Here is a 27,969-nt window from a genome sequence, read left to right on the forward strand (position 1 = left end):
ACTATGTCTTGGCAGATTTTAAACTTTTATGCTGAAAGCAAATTGCTGGATGATGTACTGAATCTAATTACATACCAACCTTTGGAAATGTATGTCACTAACTCTGTCATTAATATTACAAATGCACTGTGTGAGGTCTTATTTATTAATTTCTACCAGATAATATTCAACATAATAATATTTTTCTTAACATCAACATTAAATTCTGTCTTTATGTTGTGTCAATAAACATGAAACTATTATAGCCGTATCAAAATTCTTATTATACTATCAATAAGCATAGCAAATTGGCCCCTGAGTCTTCTTACTTACTTTGTTCTTGTCTGGTTTTAGTAGTAAGAAACTAATAACTTCACAACTGAATTGGAGAATGTTTATTCATTTTCTCTTCTCTGCGAAAAATATGTAGTATTTTAATTATTTCTCATGAATGTCTGGCTGAACTTATGTCTTAGCTTTTAGGGAAATGTTAAACTATTCATACAAAATATTTAGTGGTTATAGAACTATTTAGGCTTTCTATTTATTTTTATTTCACTATTGGCAAATTATGTTTTTTCTTTAAATGTTCATGTAATTTGTTCATTCGGTTAAATTTTAAATGTATTGATACAATATTGTTAAGTGTCTTATTTATATATCTCTCTATATGCAAGTATTCCTCCTTTATATTCATCACATTGGATTTGTTTCTCTTGTTTCTACTCTTTTGTCTTAATCAATTTTGCCACGTATGTTCATTTGTGCTAAAATGTACGAAGTAGCAATTTTTGACCTTTTAAATCATCTCTAGAGTTTTACTTGTTGGTATACTTTCTATTTCATTAATTTTAGATATTATTACCCCTTCTACTTTCTTTAATTCCTCCCCTCCACATATTCTTAGTTAGGATGCTTAGATTACTAGTTGTCAGACTTTTTTTTCGTTTATTTTCACATATAATTATTTAAAGCTACAAATTTCCTTTGACATATTAGAGAAATTTTAAGAAAGGATTGGGCTGTCATGTCACATTCAAATGAAGCAGAGGTTTACTCAGCATGCAGCTTTACTGAATAAAGCACTTACTATAAGCACTATGGTGTTTAACCTTTAAAAATTATTAGAATTCACACACTATTATTAGAACTTACCTGTTTAAAGTGCGCAATTCAATGTTTTTAGTATAAGGACAATATTGTGCAACCATCACCATTATCTAATTCTAGAACACTTTCATAACCTTCCAAAGAAGCCCTATAATTTTAGCAGTCACTCCCCATTCTCCTTCCACCCAGCCCCTGGCAACCACAAATCTACCTGCTTTGCAGGAACATCATAGGCCTGGTAGACACAGACCAGTTCCTGGTGAAGATTGACACCATTACCCCTTCAATCATGCTCACAACATGCAGATGGTAACATTCTTTGTAAGCCCTGGTGTCAGGGTCGCTGTGGAGGCCACAAACCCAGCCGACCTGCCCAGGTAGGTGGAGGGGCTGAATCTGCTGGCCAAGTTGCATCCCACTGTGCAGAGTATCACCGAGGTGTTGGTGGAGCACATCATCGCAGATGCCCATAAGCTCACCTGGAGACCTGCTTGAGGCTTTACCTGCATCACTATCAAAAAATCTGACTTGACAAAAGAGGAAAAATTAAAAAATCTGACCTCTTATCTTATATTGTGAGACCATCAGTGAGGAGTCAAATGTGCCCCAGCAAGCACATGTACACGAAGGTGCAGTACCCGCTCCCCTCCCTTCCCCCAGTGGCTTAGCCAGGACATTGGCAGCTACTTATCAGGGAAGTACAAGTTGGACATGGCCTAGGCGCAGAAGATCTGGTGTTTCAGGGCTGCAGGCACCTGCACCTGCCCCCACATCCTTCCCAACAGTGTGGAGGACAGCATGGTAGCTGGCTTCCAGTGGTCATGCTGTACAAGGAAACCATGTGGGGGCGGAGCTTTATTTATTTTATACCTTTTTAAATATAGAATGCTTCATGAATTTACATGTCATTCTTGCACAGGGGGCATGCCAGATCATCCCTGCAGCCCAGCTGGGCTGTCTCTCTATGCGAGCCTGCTGACCACCAGCACCGGCTGAAGGTGCTCCATTGTGGAAATGTAGTGTCCGGAACAAGTGGATGGTGGCAGCTACAGTTCAGTGTCCTAAATAGGAAACAGCCCCACATCATGGGGGAGTCCCAGGTGGCTGACAATTCAGTGTTTGTAGGGAAGGACTACCTGCCCAGTCAACGAGCCCTTTGGCTTCCCTGTGGGCCCAGTGGCCAGGCCTTCCCCCAGGGCATGTCAGACTGCTGGCAGATTCTGCCCAGAGGACCCCTTTGACAGCACCAGCTGCGAGACATGTTGCAACGGAGATGTGCAAGCCCAAAGGTCTGAAGTATGGCATCCAGTCCCTGGACAAATTGTAGGCGGCCCTCCAGGTGTGCCCCGCCACCCAGGGCGGGACTTGGCTCAGCACCTGCACCTGGTCCAGGTGCCACTGCAGCCACAAGTCCTTGAGAGACTGTCCAGACAGTGCACTCCTCTGCAATAGGTTTCTGGGGCCCCCTCTGTGTCATCGCTCAACATAAACACGGATGACATTTCTTTCTATATTTATTTCAACATTTAAGAGGTGACAGAAATGCCCACCCTACAGGGACTTATTTGGCAGGTGGGGGTAGGGGAGGCAGGAGGAAACACCACTTTGGACTTCTCATGTGAAGGCTTTGTGTGCCTGTCTTCTTAAACTAGAATTTTGTCAAGGTTCCTTTTTATGGAAGGATAATATTCCATTGCATGAACACTTACATATTGTTTACACATTGATCAATAGATGGATATTTGGGTTATGAATAATGTTTTGAAAATTTGAGTACAAGTTTTTCATGTGGACATCTGTTTTCATTTCTGGCAGGTCTACACTTAGGAGAGGAATTGCTGGGTCATTTCATGACTTATGTTTAACTTTCTGAGTAATTGCCAAGTTTTTCTCAAAGCAACTGCTATAGTTTACATTCCAAAGAGCAATATATTGAGGATTCCAGTTTTTCCACGCTCTTGGCAACACTTGTTAAATTCCATTTGTGTCTTTTTGTTTTAACAATATGATCGCCATCTTAATGGGTGGGAGGTGGCATCTCATTGTGGTTTTGATCTGCATTTCCCTAATGACTAATGAGGATGAAGATTTTTTCTTTTTATTTTACTTATTGGGGCGACATTGGTTAAGAAGATTATTATAAACTCAAGTGTACATTTCCGTGATACAGAATCTTCACATTGCATTGTGTGCCCACCACCCGCAGTCAAATCATCTTCTGTCACCGTTTTCTTTACCCTTTTATACTTTTCTGGTCCCCCCAGCACCCTTTCCCTCTGGTAACCGCCATACTGTTGTCTGTGTCTATGAGATTTTGTTTTTCTTGTTTGCTCATTTGTTGCTTTCTGTTTTATATCCCACCTATGAGTGAAATTATATGGTTCTTAACTTTTTCTGTCTGACTTATTTTGCTTAGGATGGCATTCTCAAAGTCCATCCATGATGATGAGAATCTTTAAATATGCTTCTAGCCATTTTGTATCTCTTTGAAGAAATGTGTATTTAAATCTTTCGCCTATTTTAAAATTGGGTTATTTATCTTTTGTATCGTTCAGTTGTAAGAATTCTTTACATGTTCCAGAAACTAGACCTTTATCAAATATATGATTTGCAAATGTTTTTGCCCATAGTAAGAGTTGTAGTTTCACTTCCTTAATAGTGTCCTTTGCTGCACAAAGTTTATTTTAATGAAGCCAATTTATGTAATTTTTGAAATTGCTTGTTAATTTAATGTTATATCAAACAAGCTATTGCTTAAATGCACTTAAGTCTCTGACCCATTCTGAGTTAATTTTTACATGTGGTTTGAGGTAGAAGTCAAAATTCATCTTTTATATATATGTATACACACACACACACACACACATGTCCTGTTATCCTACCATCTATTGAAAAAAGACTATTCTTTTCTCATTAAGTCACTTTAGCACTCTTATAAAAAACACCTGATTATAGATATGGGTTTATTTCAGGAATCTCAGTCTATTTCACTGATTTACATGTTTGTCTTTATGCTAGAATTACACTGTCTTGATTATTATAGATTTTCAGTGATTTTTGACAGCAGGAAGTATGATTTCTCCAATTTGTTATTTTCAAGTTTATTTTGGCTAATCTGAGTCCCTTGGATTCCCATGTGAATTTTAGGGCCAGTTTGACAATTTCTGCAAAGGAAAAATAAAGGGGAAAGGCTATTGGAAAATGATAGGGTTTGCATTGATCTGTAGGTCAATTTGAGGAGTTTTGAAATTTCAGATGGTTACTTCCAGTCCAGTAACACAAGGTATCTATCTACTTATTTGGATCCTTAATTTTTTTCAACAATGTTTTATAGATTTTAGTGAACAAGTCTTGCACTTCTTTTATTAAGGTTATTTCTAAGTGTCTTATTTTTTGATGCCTTTTATTTAATTTTATTTTTGCTTGTCTTTTATTTTATTTTCTTGTCTAATTACTACAACTTGAGTCTCCACAACAATACTGAATAGATTTGGCAAAGCTACAGTTTTGTCAATTTTGTTAATATTCCCAAAGAAGCACCTTCTGGTTCTGTATATTTTCTTTAATTTACTGTTATTCTCCATTTCATTTGCCTCTACTCTAATATTCCTTCCTCTGCTTTTTTATACTTAGTTTGCTCTTTTTTTTCCTTAGGATGAGAGAATAGTTATCAATTCAAATTCTTACCTTTTTAAAAAAATGTAGGTATATGCAACACAAATTTCCCTCAGTATTGATTTCACTAAACTGCATAAGTTTAGATATGTTGTAATTTTGTTTTCATCGTGTTTTTTAATTTGCCTTGTGATTTCTTCTTTGATCCATTGTTTATTCAGGGTTGCATTTAAAATTCACATGTATGAGAATTTTCCCATTTGCTGTGGTCATTGATTTCTATGTTCATCGCTGTATTCTGCAGGGATACTTTGTAAATTATCTCTTTTGAATACACTGAGACTCGTTTGTGGCTTATGATATGCTCTATTATGGAGAATGTTCCATGCAAACTTAAAAAAATGTGTTTTCTGCTCTTGTTGGTGGGATATTCTCTAGTATCAGTGGTGTCCAAACTTTTGGCATCTCTGGGCCAGACTGGAAGAAGAATTGTTATCTTGGGCCACATTAAATACACAAACATTAATGAAAACAAACAAAAAAAATCTTATAATGTTCTAAGTAAATTTAATGATTTTGTACTGGGCTGCATTCATAGCCATCCTGGGCTGTGGGCCATGGAGTTGGACACCCCTGCTAGTTGTATCTTAGGTCCAGTTGATTTATCATGTTTTCAGGTCTGTTCTTTACTTGCCTAACTTCTTCCTAGTGTGTCTGTTATCTAAAGTGGGCAATTGAAGTCTCTCACTTTATTGTTGAACTGTCTACTTCTTCCTTCAGTTATGTCAGCATGCTTCAAGCATTTTGAGGATTTGTTAGGTTTGTATATGTTTGTAATTGTATTGTATATGTTTGTAATTGTTTGTAATTGATAACTTGAACCTTTTATCATTGTACATAGTTTTTGATCTCTAGTAATCATTTTTGTCTTAAAGTCTATTTCACCTGATACTAGTACGAATACTCCAGCTCTCTGCAGGGTATATCTTTAACATTTTTACTATCACACTATTTTTGTTTTTGAATCTAAAGTATGTTTTTGAATTCTGCTAGTGTCTGACTTTAGATTGGAGAGTTTAATCCATTTACATTTAGTTTAATTTGTTAAAAGTATCATTAAATTTGCCACCTAATATTTTTCGGGAAGTCTTGTGTCTTTCTTTTCCTTTGTTCTTCCATACAATAAAAATATTTTTTCTAGTATACCATTTTTATTACCTTGTCACTTGTCCTACTATATACTTCTGAATTATTTTCTTAGTGTTTATGCTGGAGGTTACAATTAACATCATAATTTGTAACAATCTCAGATTAATAATGCAATTTTAATATTAAACATGAATTTTTCTTCATATAGCTACATTTCACCTTCCCTTCTGCTGTTATTGTCACAAATTCTCTTTGTACATTTGTCCCAAATTCCCTTTGTACATTTGTGACCACCACTGTAGATTTAAAATTCTTGCTTTCTAAAGTTGTATTTTAAGTAAACTAGGAGTAAAAAGTTATAAACTAAAGCTACATTTACAATTATTTTATATTTAACTAATATTAATGCATAGTTACCTTTCTTTCTAGTGCTATGCTATTTATTTCTTATGAGGATTCAAGTTACTATTTTCTTTTCATTTGAACCTGAATGAGTCTTTTTAAATTTGTAGCAAGTCTGCTAGTGAAAACATCAGTTTTTGCTTATCTGTAAATGCATTACTTTTTCGTTCATTTTTAATGGTAGTTGTGCCAGTTTAAATCATGGACGTGGACAACAGTCCTGGTAACAACTGGTGGGGAGAGGTCTGAGGGACTAAAAAGTAGTAGAAAAATACAATAAAGATTAAACTAAAAATTTATTTTGGTTGACAATTTTTTATTCAGTGTTTTTAAAATGTCATTCTATTGTCTTCTGGCTCTGTGGTTTCTATACATAAATCACCTTTACTCTTATTGATGATTCTTTGTGAATGATTTATTTCTTGCCTCTCTTTGCTTTCAAGATTTTTTGCTTTTCACAGTTGTGATTTGCCTAATTTTTTTCATTCTACCTGGAGTTTCTTGAGCTTCCTGGATGTATAAATTAAAGTGTATCATCATACTTGGAATGTTTTAGTCATTGATTCTTAATATAGTCTTTCCATTACTTTTTCCCTGCCCTCTCCTTCTCAGACTTCTATTGTGCATATGGTAGTAAGTTTGAGGGTGTCATACAGGTCTCTGAGGTTCTATTCATTTTTCTTCATTTTTTCCCTTGTTTCTCAGACTGGGTAATCTCAACTGACCTATCTACAAATTCATTGATCTTTCTTTATTTTTTAAAGTACAGTTTATTGATTATGCTATTACAGCTGTCCCACTTTTTTCTCCCCTTTATTCCCCTCCACCCTGCACTCCTCCCTCCCACCAGCATTCCCCCCTCCCCCCACCCCTTAGTTCATGCCCATGGGTCATATGTGTAAGTTCTTTGGCTTCTCCATTTCCCAAACTATTCTTAACCTCCCCCTGTCTGTTTTGTACCTGCCATTTTTGCTTCTTATGCCTACTCAAAGTAGTTATTGAGCCCCTCTAGAGAAATTTTCATTTCACTTATTATTATACTTTTCAACTCCATAATATCTACTTGGTTCCTTATTACTTTTGTCTTATTGATATTATCTATTTGATATCATTCTCATACCTCAAAAAAGTTCTTTAAACATGGATTTTTTTTAACTCATTGAAAATATTCAAAATAGATGATGTAAAGTCTTGCCCTAACTGGTGTGGCTCAGTTGGTTGGAGTATTGTCTCATAGCTGAAGAGTTGTGGGTTTTATTCCTGGTCAGGGCACATGCGTAGGTTGCAGGTTTGATCCCTGGTCCATCATGCGATTGATCCTGGGTCCAGGCTTGTAAGGGAGGCAGCCATTCTATGTTTCTCTTTCACATTGATGTTTCTCTCCCTTCCTCTCTCTCTACTGGGGACCTGGCTGACAACTCAGGCACGTGGCCTGACTGGGAATCGAACCAACGACCCTTTGGTTTGCAGGCTGGTGCTCAATCCACTGAGCCACACCAGCCAGGGCCCTTCCTCTCTCTCTAAAGGCAATGAAAAAAGTGTCGTCAGGTGAGGATAAAAAAAATATGTGAGGTAAATTCTTTGACTAGTAAATCCAAAATCTTGATTTCCTCAGGGACAATTCTTATTGATTGAATTTTTTAATTAATAAATTTTTAGAATGGTTTCAGATTCACAGAAAATTAGCAGTTAGCATAGAGTTCCCACATATTCACTGTCTGCTCCCTCACATTTTCAGGCATTATTAACTTCTTTCACTAGTGTTATATATTTGTTAGAGTTGATAGATAATTGTGAAATAAAGTCCATATTTGACATTAGGGCTTGTTCTTCATGTAGTTAATTTCTGTGGTTTCTGACAAATACATAATGCTAGCCTATGCCGCTAAATCTTTTTCCACATTCAATGAGCCAAGAAGGCTAGGGGGAGGTGGAGTTGGGCATTTCCCTTCCCTCTATCAGGCCCTGTTACAGTAGTTCCTTTTGAGGGCAGGCAAAACCCAGAACACTCTGGACATAGCCCATAGCCTTGAACATGGTTATTTTTTTACCCTGGATATAGTTTGAAATAGTTACTTTCCTCTTTCCCTTTCTGAAAACAGGAAAGATTATTTTTTCATTGTTTACTGTGAGACCTGGTGAACCTGGGAATAAAGCTAATGAAAGTGTGAGTGACCCTCTCAAACTGGTTCCCAGGAATTTTTAATCCAAAAACTAGTTCACACAGCCTCCAGCAGTTCATCAGTTACAGTTTAAATTTTGAGACCCTCCCTTGGCTTCAACTTCTCCTCCCAGAAAGCTATGATTCTTTGTGTTTGCCTTGTTCCTTTGGTTTTTGTGGTTAGTTTGCATTGTGGTTTCAATTCCCTGGTGGATTTAACAAGAGTTGTTGATTTTCAGTTTAATAAACTTTTCTATAAAGTGTTTTCGTTTTTTTAATGAAAACCTTACAACATGGAATTATTTCTTGACTCACTTGTCATTTGTAAATGCACATTAAAATTTCCAAGTACTTTTGAATTAAATTTATGTGACTGACTTTGAATTGTAAATTGTTTCTACTTGTTAAATTTTTTGAGTTATATTGCTGCCTGAGTTACTTTTACTTTTCATAAAGTTTCATTACTGTTAAAATCAGTATTCTCTTTCATTGTGGGATTCATAATATGTTTATCAAATCTATCATTTATTATCAGATCTATATAGAATTTGGTTATTCTGACATGCATATGTTATACATAAATGATGGCGAGTTAAACTTTAAATTTTTAAAAAATAGTTTTGTGTTAAAATTCATTGCTTTTTAAATATGATGTTGCTGTATAACTATACACACATAAATATTAACTAAAGCTTTAATTGTAAAATAGTTACTTTTTAGGTTTAAGAGTCAATAACTGTCTAGTTTAAGTTCTAGATTCCTTCATAATTTGCTTACATCAAGTTTTCTTTCTCAGGAAAGAAATGTATATATTTTATTTACAGTTTTTCTGTATCATTTTTATTTGGTATTCTTTTTAGATGACTTTAAATCATTCACATAGAATAGCTGGTAGCACTATTTTTATACTTTTTCAATACATTATTTTTATGTTTGTTAATTTTTCATATGAATTTATTTTTGCCTCATTTTATTTTTAGTGCACTTTTAGGAGATAAATATCCTACTTGTAATGGCTACTAAATATTAGTATTGGTTCTTCTGCAAGCATTTAAATCTTGTATTTACGTATGCCTGTATAATCTATCAAAATATTGCCATTAAAGCAGTATGTGTAATTCTTTATTACTTTATAGTTTATATATTATGAAAGGCTCATTTTAAAATAATAATTTAATGCATCTTGTTAAATGTATACATGATAAATGCAGAGCCACCACTCCATCCCAGACAAAATATTTTATCACCCTGTAATATCTACTGGCGGGTCTCTCTGCTTGCTGCTAATAACTGCATGCTGGTTTGAATACCTTCCTGTGAGAGTTAAGCAAATTGAATAACCCAGAAAACATCTAAAGGTATTCTACTGAAGGTTTTGGTTAATATTTGCATTATCATTGCTTTTTCAAGGACAATACTTTCACAACATAGTTCCGTGTATTCGTTTAATTATTTAAAAATTTATATTAATTGCTTTCTAAAATTTTTCTTTTCTTGTACAAAGATAATGCCACATCACAAGCATTGGTTTTATTTGGCACCCCTAAAGAAGCTGGTGAGATTTTTTCCGAAAATAAAATGACAAATACTGAAGGTGAGGACCGAATGTAAATTGTACAGTAACCTATGTAAACTATGTTTATAGTCACTCATTAGTTTGTGATGTCAATGTTATATTTTTATTGAGAAACAGCTCCTGAATATCAATTAAGTTAACAAAGTAATGATATAGTATAGAAAATATAATATTATAATGTTATAATGATTTATTACTAATAAATCATTAATTACAATTTGGTCCATGAAAATTGTTTACAATTTCACAAATGCATGGATTTTAAAAAATGAACTTTTTTTTTAAATTGCTCATGCCATGACTGGCAGGTGCTAGAAACTTTCTGGTTTAAGAAGGATGTGTCTTTTTAAAGGAAGAGAAGGATTTATGTTTTGGGAGTGTGAAATCCAAAATTAAAAATTGTTCATTGAAAATCCATTAAACATTTTTGAAAGTGTTTTTTATATTAAATGTGGAAATATGTAGAAAGAGATTATGTATGTGTATACTTGATATATAGGGGTTCATACTTTTTTCCTAGATCATTCTAGTGGAGAAATTTATATCAAAAACTTTAACATTGATTTAATCTTGACTGGTGATTTCTGCTCTGGAGATTTTCAGTTTGACAGGGTAAAATTGGGATAAGTTGTCATTTTGATCCTTTATCTATTTCTGTCTAGTAGAAATCTTGACTAGAATTTTAATGTCTTGGCTTAGACTTTATTGCTCATAGTTAGCTATGAGGCATAGGTAGGTTTGGACAAATTTTAAATTATGAAAGGATTGATTTATGAACAAATACATTAAAAACACTGAAATATACATGTGCTACTAAGGCGTGTATATATTTTAGAAATAGAGTATAAAATCTTCAGGCCAAATAATATGTAACTATGCACTAATTAGTACAAAACGATAGAAAAGAATGGTTATGTGGAGTAACAGAGATGAAAGAAGGTCGTTACAAGTTTCTGTACTTGCCCTGGCTGATGTGGCTTGCTTGGTTGGAGCATCATCCCATAGATGGAAAGGTTGGAGGTTCGATTCCTGGTCAGGACACACACCCAGGTTGTGGGTTCCCTCCCTCATTGGGGCACAAATGAGAAGCAACTAACTGAAACAATGTTTCCTTCTCATATCTCTCTCTCTCTAAAAGCAATGAAGTCATGGGTGTCATGCATTCAACTCAATTCTGACACCATCTACCGGGAGATAGCCTCAAATCCCAGTAAGAGCTTAGTCCCACAAGACTGCCTCTCCATTTATCACAGATACCACTGTAAATCCTAGGACCAGCTTCTGACCAACTGCTATAGGTTGGAGGTTTTAATGAACACACTTTCCTGGGTTTCATTAATTTGCTAGAGTGGCTCACAGAACTCAAAGGAACATTTTACTTACTAGGTTACTGGTTCATTTTAAAGAGGATATAGCTCAGGAATAGCCAGATGGAAAAAATGCATAGGACAGGGTATGGGGACAGGGCACAAAACTTCTAGGTCTTCTCTGGGCAGACCACTTTCCCCATATGTTCAACAACCTGGAGCTTTGTGAACCCTATCTTGAGCTTTTATGAGGCTTCACTACATAGGCATGCTTTATTATATCTTTGACTGTTGGTGAGTGATCCTAAAGTCATCTCATTAACACAATGAAGGGGACAGCCTTATGGCTCTCACTCAGGAAATTCCAAGAGTTTTAGGAGCTCTATGTCAAAAACAAGACAAAGGTCAAATACAAATTATTTATTGTAAATCACAGTGTCACAGTAGTACATGACAAATGAATAGTACACAAGAAATACCCTCAGTGTTTTGAATAACACCAATATTTGTGGTCTCTAAGGATTAAGAGAACTGTCAGTGAATAAGGACAGGTTTGAAATGAATCTTAAAGGATGCATTTGTTTATGAACAGTGAGGACAGTGTTTAAGCAAGATGTATTGGATGTCAAATAACAGTAATGAAATAGTATAAAATATGGAAAAACAGATTTGGACTATACCATAAGGAAGACTCAGAAATGTAAAGATGATTACTTAAAATAAAGCATTTTGAGTTTCAGACTCAGGAGTGGTCTATAGATAAGTAGAGATATTATATAACCAAATCCTTTGCTTGGCAATATGAGTCTGCTATGCAGAATTATTTGGCTACAGGAAGAAATGCGCAGACAGGTTACCTTATCATTATAGTCCAGGCTTAAGGTAATAAAGGCCTGATTTATAAAGGATCGATGGTTATGAAAGATAGGAATTAAAGAGACATTACAAAGGAATAATATTTCATAACATAGTAACATAGGAACATGAATGAAAAGAGGATTCAATAGTGATTTAACTGTTGCACACTTTGAGAATGAGAACAGAGAAGTAAGAAAGAGAAAGACGTTGAGTGGAATGAAGTTGAGTTGAGTTTTAGAAATATTGGCTTTGCAAATTGGTTTGTCTCCTGAAGACTGCCTTTGGCTTGTTGGCCTTGAAAAAGTCCAAATGTTGAATACCAAATAGATTTGAGGCAGACCTGCAATCAAGAGTTTTATCATGGTGTACCTTTAGTCTCTCATCATTTTGTTATTTGCCAAATAGTTTATGCTATCCACTCTGTGTTGGACACCATTCTCACTGCCTGGAATGTGTCAGATCCCTCCCATTCTGGAGCTCTCTCTGTATGTCTCCCGTATCTTTTCCAGCTCTATTTCTGATGGTAGGAATGTGTTTCTTTTCCTCTGTAGCCTTTTTGGCTTCAACATCTTAGTCTACTGGGGTCTACATGGATTTCTTTATTTCCTTGTTTGTGATATATCAACTCCTCAATGTGTACATTCTAATTTTAACTTTCATCCTCTTGTCCCTCAAAGGATCCCTCAGGTCTCACCGTTTTTCTACATTCAATGCTAGGGTCAGGCACTAGGAAGGATATGTTTTGGAAGATTTGTACATTTTGACAAGAAATTCAGGGTAAAGTTAAATCTAAAGATGTTTAAGTGGGAGTTAATCACTTAGAGGAGATGACTAAGAGAAAATGAATTCTTACCAAGAGTCATGCCTATGAGGAGAAATAGGCAATTAAGAAGTGAGAGAAAGCTATTAAAGGAGAACATTTCAGGGAAGTGTTGTCTACTCTGTTTTGTAGTATTAACAGTTAAAAGAGATGGTGATGATAGGAGGTTATTGAATTCTGTTACTAGAGTATGGCTAGTTGCCTTTTTATAAAACAAATTTATTGAGGTATAATTTAAGTACAATATAGTTCACTTATTTCAAGTATACACAGGAATGACTTTTGACAAATATAAATATTATTAACCATATCTAAACAGGATATAGACTCTCCCATTTTTCCAGAAAGTTCATTTATGACATTTGTAGTCAATATCCCTTCCTATATCCATTGATAAGATTTTAGTTTTACCATTCTAAAATTTCAAATACATGTTAAATTATGTCTGGGTGAGCAAATTATGTAAACATCAAATTCACTGAGCAAGGAGAATTGACACTTTATGAACGTGGTGTTTTCATTCCATTTGCCAACACACTCAGCCTGTCCATATTTTCTCTCAGACGGACGTTTCATGTTGCAAAGTCTCAACAAGCCTCAACTCTGGCCTAGATCCAGGAGGATCTTCCCTCTTATCCATTGATTCTGAGCAAGGAAGTTAGAGTTGGGCAGATGTTTAGGAAGGATGAGAGTCCTGTTTGAGCTTAATTCTTTAAATACCCTGACCACCTCACCAGGAGCAGCTCTACGAATTAATGTTTGACTAAAACCAGTAATTCTCATTGTATCATGGAATTTTAGGTGCAAAATATTTTAAATAACACCCTATCAACCCATTTATTTATTGAATGAGAAATCTGGAGTGAGTGAGAGATTGAGTAGTTTTAGCTTAGGAATCAGAGCTTATAGTCAAATTAAAGAGTGAATCAACATGACACCTAGTTCACTGATCTAAGTGTCTCTTTAAGGTGGATAAAATTAAAATGAAATGCAAAATTTTATCTTACACCATGCACACATCAGAATAAAAACAGTTATAAAAACTCCAGAATTTTTGGTTCTGTCTTCTACTCCTTATGATGCCATGTCTTTTTACAGAATTTTAGTGCGAATTTTGACTTCCTAGTATTTGATTTTCCCCACACTGCCATATGTACAATGTTAATCCCAAGCCCTAGGGGTGCTATAGAAATGAATTAGTACTCACATAATAGGTTGAAAGTAGCACATGCAGAGAAATGTTAAATGAGTCATTACTATCCTTGTTTTCCCCACATTTAACAAAGCAAAACAAATGTTTTGAGTATAAGGAAAACTGCCTAGTTGTTAAATGTATGTTAAAATCTTATTCCTAAAGGCAAGGGCAACATGCCCTTATCAGGATACTTGCATAGAAGATCAATATGTAACTTTCACCAGCGTGCACTTTGGTCCTTTGACTGTTCCAGGCATGAACATATATATCTGTGTATCAATAAAAGAGGAAATATGGAATGTAACACACACAAAACAGTCAGAGCAAGTACGTGTGTTAAGCATGGTCAAAGCAAACTAAAATATTTCAGAGTATCAGCACTGATCTCCTGAAGGAACATTCAAATTCCAAATCAAGTGGTATGTGAAACATTTGAGATGCCACGAAATATATTTTTAGGACTGCTTCTCTTTGCCACATTTCTTAAAATGTAAAAACAAACTCTGTAGTATAGCTTATACTCCATGGCAAGGGAAATATAGTTCAAGTGCCAGCTCTTCCACCTACCTGTTCTTTGGAATTGGATATGTTATAAAATTTTTCTAAGCTTTGGTTTCCTCACTTGAAGTCAAGATAATGATCCAATTTCATAAGATCGTTGTGAAGGTTAAAAAACATCATATCTGAAGTACTTAGCATAACCCTGGCTGCTTGCCTCAGTTAGTTGGAGCATCATCCTGTAAATGGAAAGGTTATGGGTTCAATCCTTTGTCAGGGCACATATCTGGGTTACAAATTCAATCCCTGGTCAGAAGCATATAGGAAGTAAGTGACCAATGTTCCTTTCTCACATCAAATCAATCTCTCTCTCTCGCTGTCTCTCTCCAACACCCTTACTCTGTCTCTAAAAATAGCAATAAAAATGTCCTCAGGTGAGGATGAAAAAGTAAGCATAATCCCATATTTGGCACATATTAATATATATTATATATGCATATATATATACACATATATATCTTCACATAGGATAGAGTAAAACTTTCATCTATAAATGAAACATTTGCCATTTTCACAGTGGTTGTTCTTTGGAGGAGAAGATGGTGAGACTTCATTTAAAAGGCTGCAGTTTAAATGAAGATATCTAAAATAGTTACCATCTCCGTGGCTTGGCATTGAAACAAAAGGCACAGTCAGTAGGCAATATCATTACCTCTGTGTTTCTCAAGGTCAACTGAAATGAGGCCATCACCTGTTCTCATTGAGGCACCAAGCCTATTTTGTGTCTTGCATTTAAGATCAGTGACTGCAGCTATACTCCAGCCCAGCAGAGTCCTTAGAGGCCAAAAGACTGCAAGTAAGCACTTTGGTGGAGTTTCTTGGACAACTTTGCGGTGCTTCTGCAACCTTCGGTTGATTTGGGGCATGTCAGGATTAGAGTCACTGAGGCACATCAGACTGAGTGGATTTTATGATGAATACAACTTGAATGCTATAGTGAGAACATCAATCACTCTTTGTAAGAGACTCCAATTTTCAGAAATGGAAGGTAGAAAATGAGGTTATTATGAGGGTGAAGGGGACCTGCTTTTATTTTCTTCTGCAAGAGAAGCTCATGCTGGGTTTAAAGAAGACCTTCTTCAATGTATGAGTGGTCGAGTATTGTTTACATTGGGAGATGTGGAATCTCTTTGAAAGAAGAGTTTAAAATATATTTCAAAGTCATTTTTTAGTGATTTAGGGTTTATTTAGAAACAAATGGATTAATATGTTTTCTGCCTCTTTTTATTTTTTTAATTTCCCAATGGCTAGTTCATAATGCTGTGGAACACAAACTTTTTAACTTTGAAGTTTTATTCTTGCTTCTTAGGTTCATTTTTATTTGTTACATTTTAAGTCATAAATAATTATTTTAGCTTTTAAAATTTTAGAAGGCTCATTCTGTAGTTGTGAAATATTTATCAACATGTTAAAACACTTTGAGAGTATTAGTATTAATAAAGCTGAGTATTGTTGCACATTCTGGACATCAAGGTTACTACATTGTATGTAACTGATGATTAACTGCCTCTGTCTGCTTTACTTTTAGAGGTGAACAAAGGCATTTACTTTAGCTACCCATGTCGACGTCACAGCTGTTCTTTAGTGAACATTCCAGCGCCATGTGTCAACAAAATGATTTCACACATTGAAGGAGTGGAGTCTAAAATACAGGAGCGTTTGAAACAGGTAAGTGACATTTAAAATGCTAACATTTTTATAAGCCCCATAGAACCTATAGGCATCTGTTACTTCAAGAACTCAAAAAGTTCTTTTTTTATGATAGTTCAAATAGTTTATAGAATCTTGGCTTAGTTTTATAATTTTCTAATTTAGATATAATTTTGATAGTCTCGCTCCAGAAGGGTAAAACAACCTCATTAACTAATTTTTCCTACAACCTATTTCTTCTTTATCCAAAAGCAATCATGGTAAGTAGTAATTTCCACAACCAACTTGATTAATAAATTACATAGTATTTACACCCTGTTTTTGGACACTAAACTGATTAGGTGATTAGATGAGTAAAATGGTATATAAAAGGACAGTGTGTTGTTTTTAAGTGAGTTATTTTGTATCAAGAAATACTTGATAGGTCTGTTGAAAGAGAATATATAATTATTCTTTCTATGTCTTTTTAAACTTGTACTTTGCCTTTATTATATCGAAGGGAGTTCAATCTTGAAATCATCATAACTTTCAATTATTTTCAAAGGATGATTTAAAAATAGTAAAAGCCTTTTCATATTTTTTAAAGATTCTATTTATGAGCAATTAATACACAACCTGTGGTACTTCTCTTCTTTCACTGTTACTGGGTAGCTCTGAAAAGGTTCTGGTGGGCCACTTGTGATGCTTGGTCTAGAGTTTTGTTTCCTTCGAGAAAAGCATTAGACTGCATTTGTTAAAATCACAGGCTTTATAGCTGCACATTCTGTGACCTTAAATGAGAATGAAGATACTGTGTTCAAGTGCCAGCATATGATATGAATTCTGTATATGTTAGCGATTGGTATTTCTATAACACTATTTGTATCACCCTATTTAGTATCATATTATTTCTGTTGTTTCTTTGTTAGTGCCATCTTCTGGTGCCTACCTAAGAGCCTAATAGGTGGTAGGCACTAAATAAATGTCTGCTGAGTGAAAAAAATAAATGAGGTCCTGAAACAGAACCTTTTTTTTCCTGGATTCATCTGAGGCATCTATCCACCTTGTATAGTAATAGCTACCCTTTACCAGACATCTGCTACTTTCTAGGCACTTAATGCATATATATTTTTATGTTTGTCCTTTACAGGAATCCTACTTCACTGGTAAAGATTCTAATTCTAAGACTTAGACAAATCAAGTAATTTATATGTCATTGCACAGGTAGCAAGCATTAAGGTTGAAATTTGAATGAGTTCCATCTGACTCCAAAGTCCATTTTAGCCTCTGTTTTATGACTCTAGAGGGCAAAAGAAGGCCTTAATTCTCATTTATATAGAATGTTAGTTGGCATTTTTGACAACATGAAACACACAAAATAAGAATGTTAGATAAACATACTTCTAGGAAAAGAACTCTAATAATGATAACATAATGTGTATATAAGTAAATAAATATCCATATACATTTAATCTAATTTATTGTGAAATAAATGCTCACAACCTTTTTTTAAATTTCAAGACCTATTATAGACTTTCTATGTTCTAAATTAAAAAGATATTTTATTTTTGACTGTATATTTGCTAGTTAAATTTGCTGGTGTTGAACTGGCAAATATAGTCTATTTACCTAAGTTTCTTATGCTGAATTTTTTGTTTAGGTCACCGCAACTATTGATCAGACTTTTGCTTATCTAGATTTGAATTAATATATTGAGAAATAGTAGCTGCTTCTCTTCTTTAAAGATATTTTTTTTCTGACTAACCTACTAAAATGAGAAAAGAACTTCCCATTATTATTTGGAAGAAATGAACTTTTGGTAATGTTAGTTAGATGACTTTACATTCATACATTCATACTCCTTGCAAAATTTCAGTTAAACAAAATGAAGCAAACAGGAATTGAAAAAAATATGTAAAGACTAGCTTGTGAATTTCTGATAAACGAAGGCTTTATTTCCAAAAAGGCAAACACATATGGATATTTATGGAAATATTATGTATGATATTTTTCTACAGATAATAATTCAGAATTAGTTAACCTAAGCATTAACCTAAGTTTAAATAAAGTAGATTATTTATTTAAGAAATATTTAAAATGAATACTTATCTTGCAGAAAATATTGAATTTTTGTAGTGTGTGCCTGGGTACATTTTAATGATTCCAGAATGCCTGAGTGAAATGGAGATAAGAGCATTTCTCCTCAACATTTTTATCACTTAAAAATATTCTCCCCAATAAAAGTTGTCAACAGATTGTACCTTTGAGAGGAGATTAACATTTTTCATGTTATTCATTCATCGCCTACAATCCCAGGCACTGTGTTGTACCTGTTTAGTGCTGGGGGAACAATGGAGCCTCCTCCTTTTCTGGTTTCCAGGGGGATTATGTGTACAGCGAGCAAAACAAAGCAGCAGAAAACAACTTGATGACAACCAGCTGGAGTCTTGGCCCCAAATTCCACTGTACGCCCCATCAAGAACTGCACAAAATAATTCTTATTCTGACTTGCAGATTTTCTGATTCTTCTGGATTTTAGGGTTGAGAGACAAAGCAGACAACTGGCTTAATTATTTCTCTAAATTCTTTAATTCTCGTGTTTTCATATTCCAACTGTCGGAAAACTTCACGGGCCAGTCTGATGAGGACAGACTGGCCCTTGAAGTGTTCAGCAGTCAGCACAAGAGAAGGAAGGGGGTGTTAGCTCAAGTACAGGTTTATTTAACTAGCTCCCGCCAAGGCCCGCGAATCTGGGAGTTGCATGCTCTTGATTTTTACTTTGTTCAATCCACAGTGATGTTTCCCTCCCATGAAGTTTGGTTTTTCCTGGGGACTCAATGATTATAATTTTGATGAGATAGGGTGGAGTCAAGGGCAGAAAGGAAGTGTTGCCCTGTCTAACCCAAGACATTTTTCCTCTTCTTTTAATTTGCAACATTTTTCCTTTTATCTAAAGTGTTCATATGTTTCTCTATAAACTGCTTGATTTTTAAAACACTTTTTTTGTTATTCTGTTACAGCTGTCCCATTTTCCTCCTTTGCTGTCTGCTGCCCAGCCCACCCTCGACTCCCACAGTCAATCCCCACACCGTTCTCCATGTCCAGGGGTCATTCATACATGTTCTTTGACTATCCCTTCCTTTCCTTTCCACCAGTATCCCTTTTCTCCCTCCTCTCTGGTCACTGTCATTCTGTTCCATGTTTCCATGCCTCTGGTTCTATTTTGCTCATTAGTTTACTTTTATTCATTAGTTTCCTCTTATAGGTGAGATCATACACTATTTGTTTTCCACTGACTGGCTTATTTCACTTAGTGTAATATTCTCCACTTCCATCCATGCTGTCACACAAGGTAGGAATTCCTTCTGTCTTTGTGTTGTATAGTGTTCCATTGTGCAAGTGCACCACAGTTTTTTGATCCACTCATTTACTGATGAACTGTTGGTGGGATTGCAGACTGGTGCAGCCGCTGTGGAAAACAGTATGGAATTTCCTCAAAAAACTGAAAATGGAACTAACTGCCTTTTGACCCAGGGATTCTGAACTGCTTGATTTTGAAACATTGCTTATTGAGATCATTTACATACCATAAAGTTTGCCATTTAAAGTGTACAATCCGATGGCTTTTAGTGTATTTTCAAAGTTATATAACCATCATCATAATCACAAAAGACTGCAAGTTATATGATTCCATTAACATAAAATGTCCACAATGGGCCAGTCTGTAGAGACACAAAACAGGTGGTGGTTTCCTAGGGCTGTGGAGACTGCCAGTGGGTCTGGAGTTTCTTTTTGGGATAAAGCTTGTTTGTTTTTCATGAGGATAATTTTAATCTTTTATTAGACCAATCTCTGTAAGTAGTTGAAAGGTGCCACTTTGGGTATGAAATACATACTAGGTGAATGAAAGATCTATCTTTTTTGGATCCACCATTAGTTTGTTTGCTCATTACATCACAGTGGTTTCTTTTGTGTCTGAATAAATGCTGTAGAACCTCTGATGAGCAGAAATGCGTCTGCCATAATCTTGTCCATAACTCAGCAGTTTAATCGCAATTCTGAATCTTGAAAAGAAACTTCTTTAGAGTAGAGTTACTATGAACATTTTCTCTATATTTATTTTTGCAAAGAATGAGAAAGCACTGCAAAATGATGGAAATAATTGCCTGGATAACTTCCCATAGAAATTAAGGTTTTGTTTTCTTTTTCTGCCACCTTATTCTCCTAGACTAGAGGTAGTTTTATTTAATTTGGAATGATCTCTACTGAATTGAAATTTCTCTCTTTATTTAGTCAATTCAAGTCATTAAGATACAACCATGAGGAATGGCATAGAGAAAAAGTACAGATGCTCCTTGACTTACGATGGGGCTACATCCCAATGAGTGCATTTAATACACCTGACCTACTGCATACCATAGCTAAGCCTCACCTACCTTAAACATGCTCAGAACACTTACATTAGACTACAGCTGGGCAAAACTATTGCAAGAATTTTTAAAACATGCAATACCTGACTATTTAGTTAGAGGTACTGACCTCTTTTCCCTTAGATTATCAAATAAAAAAATGACAACAGCTAATGCAGCAATAGCTGTCTTGTGTGAATAAATAAAAATTATACCAATATTTTTTCAGATCAGGAAAAAAATATAGTGTATTTTGGGGGCTTTAATAATAAGTATACATGTGCCATGAGATGAAAAAGGTAGAAAATTGCTGCTGTATGGTATTGGTTGTTTACCCTCGTGGTTGTGTAGCTGATGAGGAGTTGTGTGTAACTCTGCATCACTAGAGAGTATCTTGCCATATATTGCTAGTGCAGGAGAAGATTTAAATTACAGATTCAAAGCACAACTTCTACTGAATGGGTATCATTTTTGCACCGTCATAATGTTAAAATGTAGCAAGTAAGTCGAAGCATCCTAAGTCAGGGCCATCTATATTTAGAAATCATTCTTTAAAATACAAAGATTAGGTTATATAGAAGTAACATTATCATCAATAACAATGATAATGAAGCTCAACTTTATTAAGTGCTTACTATATATCATAGGCCTACTATGCATGATTTCATTGAGTCCTTATTGAAACCTCGAGAGGTAGAAACTACCATTATCCTCAGTTGCAGACGAGGAAAATGATTCCACAGGTTGGTTTCTCCCAGACACGCAGTCAGTGGCAAAGCCAGCATTCAGACCAGGTGTATGTGGGCTCTAACAGCATCCCATTTACCATTGTGCTGTGTCATCTATCCTGACAGCATGTCAGCTAGGAGGACCAAAACAGTTGATTGTTAAAATGTTTATAATTTTAGTTGGAAAACTTTGCTTTGATTATACCATTTCATATTTATTTTTAAGTTTGAAAACTAATATTTAATTATCTGACCCTCTTGACCAAATTGATTATCCTTTACACTATCAATGATATTTCATTTGAAACTTAAGGACACTTAGAATCCTGACATAGCCACTGTTTCCCATTCTGTCATTCCCATTTTCCTTTATTTCCTTGCCTTGTCAATTCATCTCTCAAATTAGTATATTTGGTCCTTTACATCTTTATCCTATCATCCTTATAGTCTGGAAAAATGCCAACCCTGAAGCATGCCATCTCCTCTCCTACCCACAGCCTGCTGAATTGTGATAAAGAACATTACACAATAATTCTAATTTAAAATATTATACATTTGTGGTCTCTAACCTTAATGGGACCTTTAATAGTGTTCTGAAACTATGCTGTTTGTCAACCAGAACTTTCTCTAGCATTATTCTCTGGTATCTACTCCAATTCCTTCCTTTGTTCAGGTCTCCAAGTCCTCCACCTAACTACTCATTTATCTCTTACTTCTCCCGCAGATGGAAGTCTTAATAACAGATATACCTCAAACTCCTGTTACCCATGTATGAACATCCTTGAATTGTGCAGACATTGTTTCTTTTGTCCTTTTCATGGAAGATTTTCTTTCCCTATCAATGGCTAATGCCTTCATCTGCATTCTATCTTTCAGGCATCTTTCAAATATCTTGTTACTAAGAAAAAAGGATAACAAGATCCTTTTTTTCTTAACTCACTCCTGTCCCATTTAAAATATTCATGTTTCTCCTGTTCCCCCCAATTTTTTTTACCCCATAATTACCTTTAAACATACTCTTTTTTCACTTTTTCTTACTGTTCCACTTAACCTCTGAAGAGTCGCCTAAATTTAGTATCTCTGCTTCTCCACTTATTCATTGAAATCTGCATTTGGTCTCCATTATTCTTTTTTTTCTCATTTCTTTTATTTTAATCATTGTTCAAATACAGTTTTCTCCTTTTTACTCCCAATTCAGTCCCCCCTTCCACCCTCCCCTCTTCCCTCCCATTACCACCCTCCCCTTAGCTTATGACCATGTGTCCTTTAAGTTTGTTCCTGTGAACCCTTTCCACTGTCCCCTTAAATTCCCTCTTCTCATCCCTCCGGTCACCGTCAGCCTGTCCTCTATTTCAGTGTCTTTGGTTATATTTTGCTTGTTTCTTTGTTTTGTTATTTAGGTTCCTGTTAAAGGTGAGATCATATGGTATTTGTCTTTCACTGACTGGCTTGTTTCGCTAAGCATAATGTTTTCCAGCTCCATCCACGCTGTTGCAAAGGGTAGGAGCTCCTTCTTTCTTTCTGCTGCGTAGAATTCCATTGTGTATTCTAATGAAAATACCTTCATAAAAGTAATTATTGTTTTTTCTGTTATTGTTGCTATACACATATATACAAACACACACATTAAAACTTTGTGGGTAAAGCAAATATTTATTTGGTTACCATTGAGCAATTTTTTCTGGGCTCAGCTGGGAAATTTTGTTGGTTCTTGCCTGGGGCCAAAAATCTGGATGCACACATCTGCTCACTCAACTGGGAATAGTGATAAAGATGGCCTCACTCATGTGTCTAGTGGCTGGGAGAGTGTTTTAAAAGGACAAATCTCAACGGGCAGATGCTTAACAAAGCTTTGCTTGTGTGATGTTTGCTGAAGTCCCACTGTTCAAAGCAAAGCACATAATCATCCCCTGTTAATGCAGTAGAGCAGCATATAGAGTAGGGGAAACATTATGCAGCTCCTGACTGTACGTTACAGAATCAATAATTTAACATTAAGTTTTCATCCATTTGCCCATCTTCCCCGTTTACCTCCTACTTAGTTCTCTTCTCTAAACAGGTCTTGGTATTTACTATACTGCTGGAATTTTCTTATGCTGTTAGTATAGTAGATACAACAGAATCCAAAACATACTCCTAAAGAGATTAAATTCATCTGCATAATCAAAAATGATGAATGCAATTACTTGAAATCCCAATAGGTTTTTGCACAGAATATGATAACCTTATTCTAAAATTTATACATCCCAAGAATAGCCAAAGATGTCCATAAAGGAAAAACAAGGAGGGAACTACCATATCAGATATCAAAATATGGTATGAAACAGGCAAATTAATAAAATTATTTATTGTAATCCAGAGGTCAATTTAACCAATGAAATGCAGCAGCCAGAAACAGATACAATCATTCTGAAAACTTGATATATGACTGATACAGCATAGCTTATTTCTAAGAAATGACTGAATTTTGCAATAAAGTTGATGTTGAGACAAATTTTTTTAAATGAAAATTGTTACCTACTCTATTGTTAAACACAAAAAATTCACATTGTTACACAATTAAATCTCTAGTAAAAAACTTTAAAATTTTACAAGAAAAGGAAATATTTTATATGACCCTGCAGTATGAAAAGAATTTTTAAGCAAGATTTCAAATACTTAAAAGGAAAATTATAAATTTAAATACATTAAAATTAAGAATTTTTTCCTAAAGATGTCATAAAGTAAAAAGATAAGTCAAACTTAAAGGATATGTTTAAAAAGTATATAACAAACTAAAGATAATAATTTGCTCCAAGTCAATAAGAAAATACAAATAAACCTAAGAGAAAATGGACAAAAGATAAATAAGCAGAGAAGATGATGAATATTCAGTAAGTATATTTATACATTAATATAATCTAAACTAATTAATAATCAGGAAAATGTTATCTTTTGGTTTTGGAAACTGGCAACTCAGAATCCTGAATAGTGCAAAGTCCTCCAAGTAAGCTTATTCATATAATGTTTTGAAGAAGCCATTTGAAATATCACAAGAAAATCAGGAGGAAATTGGTTAAGAGGCAGTTTAATTTGTTGTGATATATTTATCCAAAAATTTAAGTCTTCAGTAAATGAGTAATGCCTAATTAATATCATCAGTTTGATCTTCATTATAGTATAATAAAAATGATATGATTTATACTGATAAAAATAGACAGGTTATTTAAATTTTTATAAATATGTTAGGATAAAATACCAAGACTCTATGTAGCAATATTTTTGAAGATGTGATGAAGCCATAGTGAAAAATTATTTCAATCAGTCTTTGATCTGATATGAGAAGGCAAAATTTTAGGTACCTGGCATTCAAATAACCAGAATGTTTAAATGACTATCATAGGAAAGGCCCACTATACCAAAGAACAAGAGAACAATTTGAGCTTTACATTCATGACTGCCCATCTGACATATTTAGGCAAGCTTTTAAAAAATCCCAAAGTCACTTGAAGTTATTTTAATAAAATTCCTGTTATATTTAAGCTAAGAATTTCACTTGTTGCCATATACATTATAACCATTGGTTATGATATTATCAATTTTATCCAACTAACCACAAAAGTCTATGCATTTCTGATTACCATCTCTTTCAAAGAGCAAAGAGAAACAACAGTGGGGTAGGGAACTGAAAATGTCAAATAATGCATACTTTACAAATTACATTATAGTGAAAATCAAATGCTTTACTTATTCTAAATAATATCACTTAGAAACTCCTTCTTGATACATATAACATTCTAACTGACCCTGGTTTTTTAACTCTATGTTTGTATTGGAAACTATTGCCAAACATTTTAGATGTTTAAATACTATTTAAACTTTTGAGACAAAGAAAGTATTTACAAAACATTCTATTTTCTACTCTTAAAAAAAGGAAAAAATAACTTTATGTTGGGAATCTCCTTTTTATTGTAAAATATATGTAGGTGTTGAGTACTAATTCTGAATACTATTTCTCCACTCTGATCTACTTTCATTTGAAAATAATTCTCATATACATGAATTTTCAGTCAGTTTGGGGTTTTCTATACATATCTTTTCAATAGTACAAATCATCTTGAAAACATAGGCAATATTTGTCAAACAATTTGCAAAATATAAAAAAATTTTAAGAATGAGTATATCCTTCCTATGTTTTAAAAAGCAGCCTCATGTAAAACCTAACATAATTTAGAAAATTATCCCTGAATCCATTCATTCAAAATATTTATTTAGTGTTTATGATGTGCCATGTTCTGGTAAGTATTATGGTTAGTAGAAATTATATATAAATTCTAACTTCCAAGACCTTAATATCTGGTAGGAGAGAGAGAGAGAGAGAGATGAAGAAACAACTAAAATACAGGGCAGTCAGTAAAATGTTATAAGAGATTTCAAAGAAAGACAGCTATCCTCAGCTTTGGAGGACAAAGATGGTTTTATGGGAAGAAGTGAGAATTAAACAGAGATAAATTACATGGGTTAAAGCTGAGAAGTGAGAGAGTTAATCAAGGCTAGAGCAGAGTATATGAAGGGTCATAAAGCTTCAGAGTAAATATTATTATATAAAGGGGGTTTTACATCATGCCAAGGAGTGTGAATTAATCTGTGGTGAGAGAGATTCAGAGGAAGGTTTTAAACAGATTATTGACAAAAGTATATCTTTTTTAAATTAAATTATTGGGGTTAACAAAATTGTATATTTTGAATGTACAATTCTACATACGCCATCTGTATATTTGAGCGTTTACTACCCAAAGTCAAATCTTCTTCCATCACCATGTATTTGACCTTCTTTACCCTTTTACTAACTCCCTCCAGGCCCCTATTCCTTCTGATGAATACCATACTGTTTTCCGTGCCTGTGAGTTTTCATTTGTCTGTCTTGTTTCTTCATTTGTTACCTTCAGTTTTATATCCCATATGAGTGCAGTCATGTGGTTCTTGACATTTTCTGTCTGACTTATTTCTCTTAGCATGATATTCTCAAGATCCATCCATGTTGTTGCAAGTGGCAGTATTTCATCTTTCCTTATGGTTGAGTAGTATTCCATCATATATATGTACCACACCTTTTTTTTGTCCAAAAATATATTTAGAAATGGAAGGCATTTGGCCTATTTTATGGAGGATGGATGGGAGGAAGAAATGACTCATGAAGAAAAGACAGTGAAAGGGCTCTGACAGTAGTGATGCAGGCAGAAATGGCAGTGGCCTGAAGGAAGACAGTACAATACAAATGGAAAGACTTGTTTCAGTTGGGGACACATTCCAGAGGTGAAATCAAAACAAATCAGTAATTATATATAAAAGGTGAGGAAAAGCAAGCAGTCAGTATAATTAATCAGCTTTCTTGCTTAAGTTACCTGGGATAGGATGGTACTCCCATAAGATTATAATGGAGTTGAGGGCCTCTATTTTTGCCTAAATAAGATTACATTTGATTGCTAGCACCTTAGAATATTTTCACTCATTGGTGAAGCTGCCTTTGTTTTTTCTCCCACCTGGTAGTGTTTATGTGAGATTTTGCTAGTTACATAGGCTCTGTTTTGTTTCTTGCTAGAAACTGTAATTTATAGACAAGCTTTCCTTAGGCAGATCTGCAGTGTGGGTAGAGAGTTCTCTAATGACTAGAAGGAAACTTCTCAGCCGTGTACTCTAGATTCTTGGAGGTGGAAAGCAATAATACTAGCTAATGCCACCACAGGCAAACTTTCTATTATTTACTTTGTTTATCACCTTTTTATTCTTACACCTTGATGATGATCTCCATCTGTCCTTCCGAGTTATACTTTCCTTTGCTTTATTTTTACTATCAGTCCCATCAGATTACTTCCTATTTCTGGGCATTCTTCAATATGTTCCAGTGATTTTATTGACAGACATATATATTTTTCTCCAGAAATCTTGATATGGTATGGGAATTAAAGAGAAGTATTGATGTATGCCCAATCTAATATCTTGAACGGGAGATCATCTAAGAAACCTATAACATTCTGATTATATATCCTTTGTATATTTATAATTTTACCAGTGAATTCAAGTAAAGGTTAAGTTTGCTATTGTTTTCTGAAATGTTTAAAATTTGATTTTTATTGAGATCTTTTATTTTGACAGTTTGAAGCTTCATTTGAAAAATGGTAAGATCCTATTATGCTTCTTTTAATTTTTAATGTTTACATTTTGATTAACCTGCTATAGGTGAGTTTTATTTCAAAACAAACAGAAAATTGAAAGCACAATTTTTCATATTACATATTAGAATATAATTTGAAAATATAATAATTAGTATATTACTAAAAATGACAGAATAGGAATCTCCAGGGCTCTGTTCCACCACAAAACAACTATAAATTTGGCAAAAATTGGTCCGAATCAACATTTTCCAAAGTCCCTAATTAGTCAAAAACTTACAACAACCATGGGAAAAGTTAATGAAGAAAGAGTCTGCTGAA

At 34.5% G+C, this 27,969-nt stretch overlaps 1 protein-coding gene across 1 annotated transcript in view; it reads left to right on the forward strand.

Annotated features, from left to right (window-relative positions):
- Nucleotides 1-1,389: 1,389 nt before the first annotated feature.
- Nucleotides 1,390-27,969, forward strand: part of CCDC178 (coiled-coil domain containing 178) — a 288,569-nt gene continuing 261,989 nt past the window's right edge. The window contains exons 1-5 of the mRNA XM_036009438.1: nucleotides 1,390-1,466; nucleotides 2,009-2,256; nucleotides 9,921-10,010; nucleotides 16,259-16,398; nucleotides 27,632-27,654. Of these exons, the coding sequence (XP_035865331.1) occupies nucleotides 1,390-1,466; nucleotides 2,009-2,256; nucleotides 9,921-10,010; nucleotides 16,259-16,398; nucleotides 27,632-27,654 (578 nt within the window). The remainder of the gene's footprint in view (nucleotides 1,467-2,008; nucleotides 2,257-9,920; nucleotides 10,011-16,258; nucleotides 16,399-27,631; nucleotides 27,655-27,969) is intronic.

The sequence above is a fragment of the Phyllostomus discolor genome, chromosome 9 (assembly GCF_004126475.2).
Source record: "Phyllostomus discolor isolate MPI-MPIP mPhyDis1 chromosome 9, mPhyDis1.pri.v3, whole genome shotgun sequence".
Taxonomy (NCBI): Eukaryota; Metazoa; Chordata; class Mammalia; order Chiroptera; family Phyllostomidae; genus Phyllostomus; species Phyllostomus discolor.